The 11,916-nt window shown below is 37.6% G+C and overlaps 1 protein-coding gene across 1 annotated transcript in view; it reads right to left on the bottom strand.

The window, feature by feature from the left end:
* Window positions 1–4,071: 4,071 nt before the first annotated feature.
* The window catches only part of MDFIC2 (MyoD family inhibitor domain containing 2), a 107,310-nt gene continuing 99,465 nt past the window's right edge, over window positions 4,072–11,916 (bottom strand). The window contains exon 5 of the mRNA XM_077130362.1: window positions 4,072–4,331. Coding sequence (XP_076986477.1) covers window positions 4,072–4,331 — 260 coding nt within the window. The remainder of the gene's footprint in view (window positions 4,332–11,916) is intronic.

Here is an 11,916-nt window from a genome sequence, read left to right as displayed (position 1 = left end):
GATTCTTCAGAGCAATATTTCTTAATCTCAGCATTTTGGTTTGACCCAAAAAAGTGTTGGGTCAAACACTTTTTTGTTGGGAGTCTATCCTGTGCATTGTAGGATGTATAGCAGCATCCCTGTCCACCACCCATTAGATGCTGGTAACATCCGCCCCCTCCACTATGACAACCAAATATTTCTCCTGACATTGCCAAATGCCCTTGGAGTGGAGGACAAAATTGACTCTATTTAAGAACTACTGCTGTAGAGGTAGTGGCAAAAGTAGGACTTTGAAATGTATCATGATGGTAGACCATTGTTTTTCAAATAATAATGCAGGTCCTGGCCTTACCTCCATTCCTCACCCTCTCCCCACATTCTGGGTTCCTTTGCTATAATGTTAGGGACTGGCTGGCTGGATATCTGTTTGAGGAGCCTGCTATTACAACTCTAGTCTCATATTGATCATAATCATTAGAAAAACATCCAACTCTATTCTCTTTGCCTTTTTACACAGCTCAAATGGGGTGCTAGGTGGCAACGTTTTAGTTTAGTTTTGTTTTTTTCCCAGCATGACTAATTTTTTTTTTTGGCATGGGCATGCTCTGGGAATCAAACATGGGTCTCCAGCACGGCAGGCAAGAATTCTGCCCCTGAGACACTATTGTACTGCCTATGACTAATTTTTTTTAATGAAAAATCCAAAAGGAATTTATTTACAACTGGTGAATCAACAAAGAAAAAAATAATCAAGTCTAGTTAACTTTGGGGGATTATGGAAAAACAGGTCCTTTGCAGCCTTTTATTCAGATCTCTCCTTCAAAGAACAGTCAATAAATTATTAAGTCAAGTATTTATATTTATCACAGGTCATCAGTTTGTGTAGTCTGGGGGAACTTGGTATTTGATGCGCAACATTCTTATAGTCAAACTGCCATATTTAAGCGTGTGTATATTCTTTTACTCCATTTTGTAGAGGGAGAAACTTAAGAAGCATTGGGCAATGCATTCTGTCCTTCAAACATTTTCCAGTTAGACATTTATCCTTGAAAAAAGTGCTGGTATGCCCCCACATGGTGACTTCTACAGTTTCCCTGTCTTAATACGTTTCCTTAGTCTCTTGGAAAAAACTGAAGCAACTTTGGCTCTACTAATTTTAATTGTCTAGCATTGATAATTAATTTGTAGGCCTATAACTTATGTAGTGGGAAAATTTCTTTAGCAAGTTAGATATAACTTTCGTTTCTTTGTTGCTTTCCATATTTTGTGGGCTTTTAGAGAAGCAATGGTTTCTAAAAATCCACTGAACAAAGCAAAGATAATGTAGCTATTTGTTTATATTGCTGTGAGAAAATCTCTGTTCCTGATTCTCTATAAATGTTGTGTGTTCCTAAATCTTTTTAAATCTGGTATACTTCCTTAAATAGGAATGCTCTGGTCCCTAAGAAGCTCCCTGTTAAAGATCAGCATTATCTTTATTTGTAATCATAGACCTTCATTATATCAGAAAATACCTGAGCCTTCTCAGATTCTGATATTGGTATTTAATCAATAGCCACATCACTCTTTGATCTCTTACCTTACCTCTGCAATTATATTTTCTCAGCTGTGTATATTTTATTGTGCAAGAATTCAATTGAAAGAGCCATTCATGTTTGCAAAAAGGATGATGTTTTATTATTGGTTATCAAGGAAAGAAATTTAATACTTTGTATAATCAGCCCTTTTTGTTATAGGAGGGTGAATTCTGAAACCGAGCAACAAGTAAACAAACCATGGTAAGCAAGGCCACAGAAAGATTTTGTAGTATTCTGACCATATTATGAAATAATATTTGGCAATTTTTCTGAATTGAATTAATAAACATTCTATTGAAATTTGAAATGTACAACCTTTGCATAATTTGAGAGTGTGTAGACTAGAATTAATCAGGGGATGATGGTCAAAACATTTAACTCCAATGTGGATGTCCTGATCAGTGACATCAGGGGCCATGTTACCGAGAGGGGCTCCTGTAGAGCCCCTGCAGCTCCAAGTGATACTTCTTCAGATGCAGGATCATGCAAAGGTGGGTGGGTCCTTTGAGAAGGGACAGGGTGACTAGGGGTGGGGGAGGACACTAAGGCAGTTCATTGGGCCAGCCATTTATCAGTCTAGTACTATTTCACTATTTTAACAAGTGGAACCACTGGACCTGCTGGACTAAGAAGTGGAGAGCTTCAAAGTGGTAGAGTACAGTCAGAAAACTAGGCAATGAGATAAAGAGTGCCTGTCACTGCCATTAACTCACTGTGTGAGCTAGGATGAGTCACTTTACCTCTTGGGGCTACCAGGTTCTCTTGTGAAAAATGATGTTAGGTAAGAACACCCCGAATTTCCTTCCTGCTGCTCTAAGAATCTAATTTTTCCCCTAAAGATTTGTAAATTCTGTACAGAGTATAGAGTTGTCTCTTTTAATGTCTGAAAAACAGAGAGACTAAAGTGTTTTTTTAGTGATGTGGGGGACATCCTCATGCTCTTGCTTTTTGGTGAGTAATGATAGCCAAATAAGAACCAAAACCAGTACTAACCAAGGATTTACTGTACTGCCAGGGGCAAGTCAAGAGAAGTTAAACTCTTTTTTAGAAGCAGCTTAAAAATATTTTTTAAGAAAGACTCATTTTCAGTGTTTGGGGGAAATTATTACAGAGTAGACAAATGTACTATGCTGCAGATACAAAATGAATGTTGCTTTTGCATGTAATTACCCAAGCCAGGCAAAAAAAAAAGATATAAAAAAATTCCCTCAGTTCTCCATTTCAGTTTTCTCTTCTTTGTTTGGTTACTGATATATTAAGCCTTTTATGCTCAATGAGTATATTGAGATATCTTCATGAGAATATATAAGCACAAATTATTGAGCAATGTATTTTCCTAGTATCTATAGAGTCATGCCTACAGAAGTAAAAATTCCAAAGTAAGTCCTACATAGATGTGTCTTCCCCCCAGTTGTTTATTTTATTTTATTTGAGTTGAAAATCATTTTCTAGTTTACACCATTTCTTAAATTTTTTTCATATGAAGAAGTATCATTTTAATTATTCATCACTTTAATTATCAGAAAAAAAGAAAAAAAATATGTGTGATTTCTGAAGCACATGCTGTAGTTGAAAACTCTGGGCTGAATAAGTACCTGCATGTGTATTTCTTTTACGTGCTTATAGAAAGGACAGATTGGTGAAATGACCTGATTCTGTTTTAATATCCTGTTGCTTATTGTACCTGACAAACAGAAATGAGGTAAATGAAGAAATGATTATCTGAGGTCGTTTTCTTGAAACTTGCACATAATTCCCACTTACGTTCATTAGAATAAAGAAGAGCCTTTCTGAAACAAATTAAGAATATGCATAACCTGTTATGACATAGTCATAGACATTTAATAATATGGTCTAGAATTACAGTACTGTCTTGAAGTACACCATATTCAAAATTCACTGGAGATGTTTTTGAGGCATCTGTTATAATTACAGGAACATGGTTTCTAATTCATTTCATTCCCTCTCCTGCCTAAACTGTACGTATAAGTGAATTTAAAGAGATGTGTAAATAAATTTTTAATTACAAAATGATGTTATACAATGCATTATTAATAGTAACCAACAATGCATTATGTTTATGCATGAGTCCACTAGAAAGATGAGCTAATGCATTTCAATTATAAAAGAATGCACTAATTTGTCCTGAATTTGTGAATGAGGTTGGATCCATGATGTAAGCTGATGAGTGCAATACATAAAGTGGTTTTGCATGCCATTTTATAGTCAAGAAACATGTTGTACCTATGGTATTTAAGAGGTATTTAAGATTCATTCATCATATGTGATCAAGAATTTTACTTTTCAGTGAGCCATGCGGTTGTGAAATTTGGAATAAGACCATTTAGTCAACAATACTCGCTTTCCCAGGCAGGTGCAGAATAAAATGGCCTATAGCATCCAAGAAATGCGTACTGTCCTTACATTTCAGCACATGGAAATCACAGTCTGGTTGTATGAAGTCTCCCATGGCCGCCAAAGTGTCTGACGGAATGTGGTTACTTCCTTAATGCTAGCGGTAACAGATTTCTGAAATCTCCATGGCCAGCTCCAGACACTCGCTGGTCTCATGGCAGGATTCAAAAAGGCTGCAGTCCATGTCACAGTTGCAGTTGCAATCATTCCGAGACTGGTTTTCATCTGAGGTATGGTAGTATCTGTGGGAGGGGCAGCACAGGTTGGTGCACACTGTTTCACACGTATCTGGGAGCATCAGGAGACAGTCTAAAAACTGGCAAAACAGGCAGGCGAGGATAAGGGAGGCACACTCATCTGTTTAAAGAAAGAGAAAGAAAGAAAATTAATTGTGGAAAATAGGAGGGAGTTTAAGAAGGGTAGGCATGTGTAGTGGCATACTTGATAACTCTGTAAAGCCAACTCTTCGTTATTTATCTACATTAGGGAGAATGTACACCATTTATTCTTTTGAGCACCCCGCCCCCATGCCAGTACTCACTCTCCTTAAGTAATTGCTTTATTAACTTCCTGAGCATTTCCTATTGATTCCACATAATCTGGTTATTTAAAGTGCTGTCTCTTTTCTAAACTCCTTTATTTACTTTGCCTGCAGAGAGGTGCTGGGAAGTCACATAATTAGCTACCAATCTGTAAATCTTGCAACTGTCTGAAAAATAGCAGATCCTCTCTAACTGCTGGAGGCTGGGGGTGTCTTTCAAGAACAGTTATAGTTGGGGACAAGGAAAGATTGTGCAAATTTCCTGCTTCTCTTCACAAGGCTTTGTTATTTATTCAACATGGATTCCCATAAATCTACCACACCCATATTCAAATGCAAGTGAAAAGCACATTCCAAAACCTAATATAAATGATTTTAAAAATGGTCACAGCTTTTTTGTTGTGTTTTATTTTTAATCCCATCTCCCTTTTCCTTCAGTTATATAAAGACTTGATTTTATATTCAAGCGAAATACATAATCATGTGCCTTAAAAGAGTATAAATCTTATCAATCCTTTTTAAGAAAATTGGTTTAAAAATTTACTATGCAGGCTTGTAAAAATCTGAAAAGTATCTCTAAGGCATTGGAGGTAATTGGTAATTCTAGCCAAACAGCTGCGATTGGGTTATAGATTATTATATTTTTGTTTCCATAAAGGGAATTAGTTAGAAGATGTAGTGGTTCTCTTGTTAAAATTATAACCTTTCTTTTTTTTCAAGTTAAAAATGTCTCAAAAACATGTGACTAATTTATAAAGGGTAGATAAGTGTTCACATAATATTTAATCTAATTGAATAAAATCAATATCCCAAAGATTGTTGATGATTAAAATAAAATTCTATCATGAATTGAAGAAATTTTTCCTCTTCCAGATGGGCTATCATCTCACCAACTTACTTTCATAAGGATTCCCCCCCCCCATAAGAATGTTAATAACTTGGTTTGTGGGCTTCAGTCACCAGAGACTACATTAAGTATAACAGAGAGATTTTACTGTCTCAGTCTTGTGCTGTAGTCTAAGTGGTCTTATAGTCCCATTCATTTACTTGTAACAATATTATTCAAAAATCTTTTTTCTTTTATTATGTAAGTAGTTGTTAATCTTTAAAAGAAAACATGGAAATTTGCCCTAAGTAGAAAGAAATGTTTTAAAAGAAGTCTTTTTCACTTCTTATAAAAATACTCTATTAAGTTTCAAAATGAATCCTCCATATAGATGAACAAAAATTGTCCTCCCTCCCTCCATCTTCCCCTCCTTCCCTCTTTTCTTTCCTTTCATCCCAGGAAGATGGCAAAGAAAAACTCCACTGTGACTTTTATGGCTTTAATTGTCATATAATGTTGCAGGGCAGTATGGCAATTACTCAGTATTTATAGTTTAGAAAGTGTGCTACATAATGTGCTACATAAGTGTGCTACCTCTATGGTGTACATACTCATCTCTTTGCCAGACTTGGTGTATTTTTGTTCACAGATTTTGCTTCCAGCATATGGCAAACTCTCCCATATCTCATAAGTCACCACAAAACCACCCACAAAAATTTAGGAGTAAGTTAGTATATTACATAGACTCTATTTTGCTTACGCATTTCTGCAGAGGGTGTGTTGGTGTCAAAGATTCTGAACATAAAACCTCATCAAGTTATGCCAATGCTCAGACTGCTACTATAGCAGCCCCTGGCCAAGAAGACATTCTCAGTGGAAAATATTTCAAGCAACTAATCCATGATCCCTCAGGCTGGAAGCTCAAGAGATTTACTTGGGCTTATGGCCATATAAAAATGTTCCCTCTGGACCCTGTCCTTTATAAATGCAAGGTGGAAAGTTTGGTTTGGAAGTAAATAAGGTAGGATGCAGGATGAGTTAAAAGGATAGGAGTTGGTGTTTCCTATCAGAGCATGAAGAACCTGTTTGTAAAATGGTCTTATAATATCTTGAGGGCATATAAACTTTTAGGTTCAGTTACTCTTGCCAGAGTTTCTTTAAGTTGGCAGACTCTGGAGGTCTCAGCTTCTGATGTACACCGTAGATTTTATTTACAAAAAAAAAAAGGTTGCGCCTAATTCTTTGGCCAAATTGGCATTTTTTTTCCTTCCACTTCTCTATTTTGCACTTGAGAATAGAGCTTATTTTTTCTGTTCATAAGTCAGTCCTTTTTATTTGGTTATAAAAGGCAAAGCCTCTTGCCTAACAAAACACAGCAACATTAATGAATTGAAAACAGATTTTTTCCAAACTTTCAAATGTGTTCCACACTTTTCCTAAAAGGCATATTAAGTAATTCTACGTGAGCAGGCAAACTGTTTTGCATATGGCCCATTTTTGTTTGCACAAAAGTAACATAAGCAGTTCAGGGGAAAATTTGCAACTCCTTGTAAAGACAGTTGGACTTTCACTCCTGAATGAGTATGTTTTCCTTTGCCGGCACTATTTCATGGGCTTTAATATTTAATAAACATGATATTCAGAATCATAGCCCATGGTTAGCACCCTTGCTTTTGGCCCATTCAAGAGAGTTTGCTCTGGATCCAACTGCCTACTTCTCAACTCTTCTGCAGTGTTTCAAAAACATGTCACACTTATCAAAGCTGAAATTGCATTATTGATCTCCCTCTTTCCCCCATTCCACAAACCTGTCCTTCCTCTGATTTTCTCTTGTGAATGGCTCCCCATCACCCAAATTAATAGAACCAGAAACCTAGGACCCACTCTTCTCCTTTTCCTTTTTCTTATCTTACTCTTCCCAATCAAATTCATCGCCAAGTCCTGCCTATTCTCTCAGATACATGTGTGAAATCTATAAACCTCTACCCACCTCAGTGCTACCACCTTAATTCTAGTCTTCATCAACAGTCATTAGGTCAAGAGCAGTAGCCTTCTTTCTAGGACACCTGCTTCCACCTGAGTTGAACTTAAGTTCATTAGGTCCCATGAGATTTTTAATCATAAATTGGGACCACTCACTCTCTCCTTAGAATAAAGTCCCAAGTCTTTGCCTGGATGATCAGGCTCCTGCCTATTTCTGTGAAGCCCTGACTTACTCTCCTCCTTACTCACTACACTCCAGCCACATTGGCTAAATAGCAGATCCTGGAATGCACCTAGATCAGGGCCTTTGCGTGTGCTGTTCCTTCTGCAGATATCACCCCTCCCCCCAACACACAGGGATTTAACCTAATCCCTACTCAGTCTTCTTTACTTAATTCCTACTCAACCTTTAGGTCTTTAGTTTAAAACACTGTCCCTCCAAATCACACCCCTGTCATGACTTCCATAGCAAGTACCCTGCTTTATTTTTTCTTTATAGCACTGACCATTGGGTCCCATTAAGCTAATAGTTTGTTACTCAACCCCCTTCCCTCCCACTAGAATCTAAGCTACCTAAGTACAAAGCCATGTCGCTTGTTGGAAGAAGGAATAAATGAGCAATACTAAGAAATAAATATGATGATCCTCATTTTCCAGATGTAAGGGTTAACCTTACATGTAAGGTTCAAGGATTGCTGCTGTTTCTCCCAATCCCTCCCCCCAGTACTCCAAACTAGAAGGTGGTGTCAGGGTTCAGGTCTGTCTTTTTGTCATCAAAGTCTGTGCTTCTACCTTATCCCGTTGTTATATGTGTCACCTGGCTCTTATAAAGCAAATATGCAGTCCTCTAAACTTTATATGCATCTCACATGAACTTCAAAAGAACCTTAGATTGAGAACTGTGATTATTCCTGTTTTACAGATGAGGAGACTGTGGCTCAGAGAGTTTTAAGAAAGATGCCCAAGGAAACCCAGCCAGGGAGTGTTGGGGTCATAATTTGAACCCAGACTGTCTCTCTTCTGGCCTGACACTCATACTTTCATGATTTCTCTTGAGCATGGCCCAGTATGCTGCAGACTGTGATGACTGCTCTTCCTTCCTTACATTGTTCTGCTCTGTATTCCCAAGACTGACAAGTACTTTCCCTAGGTTCCCTTAAATGGCTTATGGCTACATTCAGCTAGTAGGAGGCTGGGACAAGAAGTCGGAGTGTGGGAGAAAGGGGCAGTCCAGGGTATTTCTCCTCCCCTCTGTGCTTTGGGTGATTCTCAGGCATTGGTTGTATCTTCTTCTTGGTTTCACCTCTGAACTGCTCCTCAATCCGTGGTTCCAGTTAAAGTAATACTGGGTTGTCCCTACTTGATTTGGTGGGCCTTCCTGTGGTTCCTTATTTCTGGACTGCCTCAAAATTCCTCTATTTGGCCTTTTAGCTCCTCCAATATGTGTGTAACAAGCTCCTTGTGCATTAAATTCCCTCTGCTGAACCACCTGACATCCTGGCTTAGGCTTTAGTTGTTGCTATCAGAGTACTTATCTTACCTTCTCAAACCTGAATTAAGGAATTGTGCTGGATCAGAGACCTACAGGCTATACAGTCACCCAGGGTATTTGGCTGTGAACAAGAAGACATGACAAAACCCTTTTGGGATTGTATCATTTCCTTTTTACACCCATAGGCTACCTTTTAAACATTGAGGCTGTTATATGCTAGATGGTACTCAATGACATTGAAGGATTAATGTAGCTTCCAGAGGTGCTAAATGTACAATGGAGGGTTGGCTAGGGAAAGCCTACCTCATTAGAAAAGACCATTTAATTATAGGGGAAAAGGTAGGAGTGTAAGAAGGTTCCACTAATGTATCTGCATTCAACCTTAGTGTCCTGTAGTTTGCTCTTCTAGCTTTACATCTTGCCACCATGATGCCCGCAATGAGGAGGAGGCAAGGATAAGAGGCAGTCTAGGCTGCTACCAGTAGTCTCTGTGCTGTTCCTTAAATTCAGATGCATGCTGGATGCTACCTGGGGGATCATTATCTGAAGTAGCAACAATATGGCTCTTCCAGAAGTGAGGCCTGATAAAAAGACAAACCCCTTCTCACTTGAAGAAGTAGGAAAAGAAAAAAGGCAAAACAAACCTGGCCCTCCCCTTGCCTTGATATTCTAATACTCCATGTGTTAACACAGAGAATTCAGCATTATCAGATTCATGACACAATGCCCCCCAGTGCTTCCTAAAAGTTTTTGGTCAAAAGTATAAAAATATGTTTCCACTCCTTTTCCCCACACTATTTTAAATTCCTTTAAAATAATTTCTGTAATGTGGAAAGGGAGTAAATAAAGTGTGAAAATCAATGCTTTTCTCTAGCTAGGGTATCATCCCTAATGTTATCAATTTTAATAACTACTTAAATATGTCAAGATCTATTTAAGTTCAGACAAGCACAACTAACATTTAAGTTAGTTCTTCAGATCTAGAATGACTGGATTTGGGTGATACTTAGTAAATTTGTGCTTATGTTTTTTTCTGAGCAAATGAACTGAAATAATTATAAAATTGAAACATTTTATAAGGTGACACCACTGCTTTTAATTGTATGAAATTTTCAGTGTAGAAAATGTAATCATTTTATTCAGCAGTCCATGGTGTAATTAAGCCTATTCTTTTCAGGTATCTTGTATTTATGATTTTCCTCTTCCACCTGGTTGAGACATCTAAATTCAAAATTATACATCAATTAGGTATATTCTCAGAATTTTATTTTCAAGGAGCCTGTTTTCTGATATTATGTATATCTCTGAATTTATTATCACCAGGCGTGCTTTGCGATCAGAAGAATATAGAAATAGAATTAGGGACACAGATAGTTGTTTAGACTTTTTCCATTACATTCAGAAAAGAGACCACACACGATGAACCACAATTCAATAATAAAGTAATGTTGCAGCACATAGTTTGTGATATGCAGTAAAGATCCTTTTAAATTCCCATCAGAGCACACACCGTGAACTGTGCTAATGGATGTAACACATTTTACAAAATCTGCATGTGTGAGGATTTTCCATCCTGTTTTAAGTGGGGCAATGTATATAAATAATAGATATTAGCAATTAAGCATCCATTCCTATGCACTCATTTATACATTTGAAAATAAATTAACCACAAACTACATAAAAGAGGATGCAATCTTCTCTTTTCCCTTCTGTTTTCCCTGCTGTTCCTGAAAGATATTTCTGTATTTATCTCAGTACGAACAATGACCCCAGCTCTCAATTCTTAAATTAATTACTCTAGAAAATTCTCTAAAATAAAGTGAGTCTCACTTAACTCTTGATTTCCTTGATGTTTGATGTTTAGGAAATGAGAGTTTCTTTTCTCTATTTGTGGGTCTTAGTCCGGGTTTTTTACTCTCTCTTTCATACAGATTCTAAAAGCACTTACTTCATTGGGGGCATTTTTCATAGTGGGGAGAAGGGAAGATGGAGTATTACCTCTCTCATCAGCTTAACACCTGAAATTCCTGAATTGGTCCAGCTTTAGCCCAGTCATTTAGGAAAATAACCCACTTCAATGATACTAGTGAGTATCTTTTGCTCTTTTGAACAAAGGGTAATCTGTTATTTTTCTGCAGGAGTATCAGTTGCCATTTTAAGGAGTAGCAATTTATCCCTTAACTTAGAATGTAAGGGTTCAAGCATCATGCTAGCTGGGTTGGCCTTTTTCACTCTCAGAACAAGTCTGGAGGGGCACCATGGTTTATGTGGAAGCATACAAGGCAGCTCCTAATTCTAAGATCATTAGCCTGATACTCATGGCAAGCCAGATTCATGCATCCTAGTACAGTCTGATACAATGCTCTAGCATCAAAGTGCTTCTGAAGAGAACTATCCCATTATTGTCTGTTTCCTGGATTGGTACCAACCTCTACCAAATCCAGAAATTTGGACCTCATCCTCAGTTCGAGGTCATAACCTAGCCATAAAATTGGCTCAAATGTGTATGTGTGGTTTGGAGTTTCTGGGCTTCAGAAAAGAAGCAGAACTAGTTGTCAACACTTGAAAATCTGGAGATTGCACATACTTTTGGTCTCTGGCTATTCTCAGAAAACTTGAAGATCTGGCAACTCTGGGCCTGTATTTCCTTCTGGCAACAATCAGCTGGAGCTGAATGGAGACAGTGACCTTTAGGTGACACTAAAGGTCATCTAAAGTGTGCTCTTCAGCTTGCCATAGTTCTCACCAATCCCTATTGTTAATTTCCAGTTTACTTCATTATACACATTATCTCCTGGCAGCTGCAGGCAACTGTGTTTGTAGTTTCTGGTCTAAGGTATCCATGACAACATTTGTATAAGACACCCCACAGAGAATGTGTGTTAGAAATCTTCTCTCCCTCTACTGTTTCAAACCATAATCTATAGAAAAAAGCTAAAATCAGGCACCTACTATGTGCTGAGTTAGGTACTAAGTGCTTTACATGTTATTTCGTTTGATTCTCAGAATACCACACCATGTGTAATTAGCCCCATTTTATAACCTAAAAACTGAGATTCAGAGATCACAAATAAATTGTCAAGGCTTATACAGATAATAA

This window comes from Tamandua tetradactyla, chromosome 15, assembly GCF_023851605.1.
Source record: "Tamandua tetradactyla isolate mTamTet1 chromosome 15, mTamTet1.pri, whole genome shotgun sequence".
NCBI lineage: Eukaryota > Metazoa > Chordata > Mammalia > Pilosa > Myrmecophagidae > Tamandua > Tamandua tetradactyla.
The sequence above is the reverse complement of the archived record's forward strand: the minus strand, read 5'-3'. Positions and strand labels throughout refer to the sequence as shown.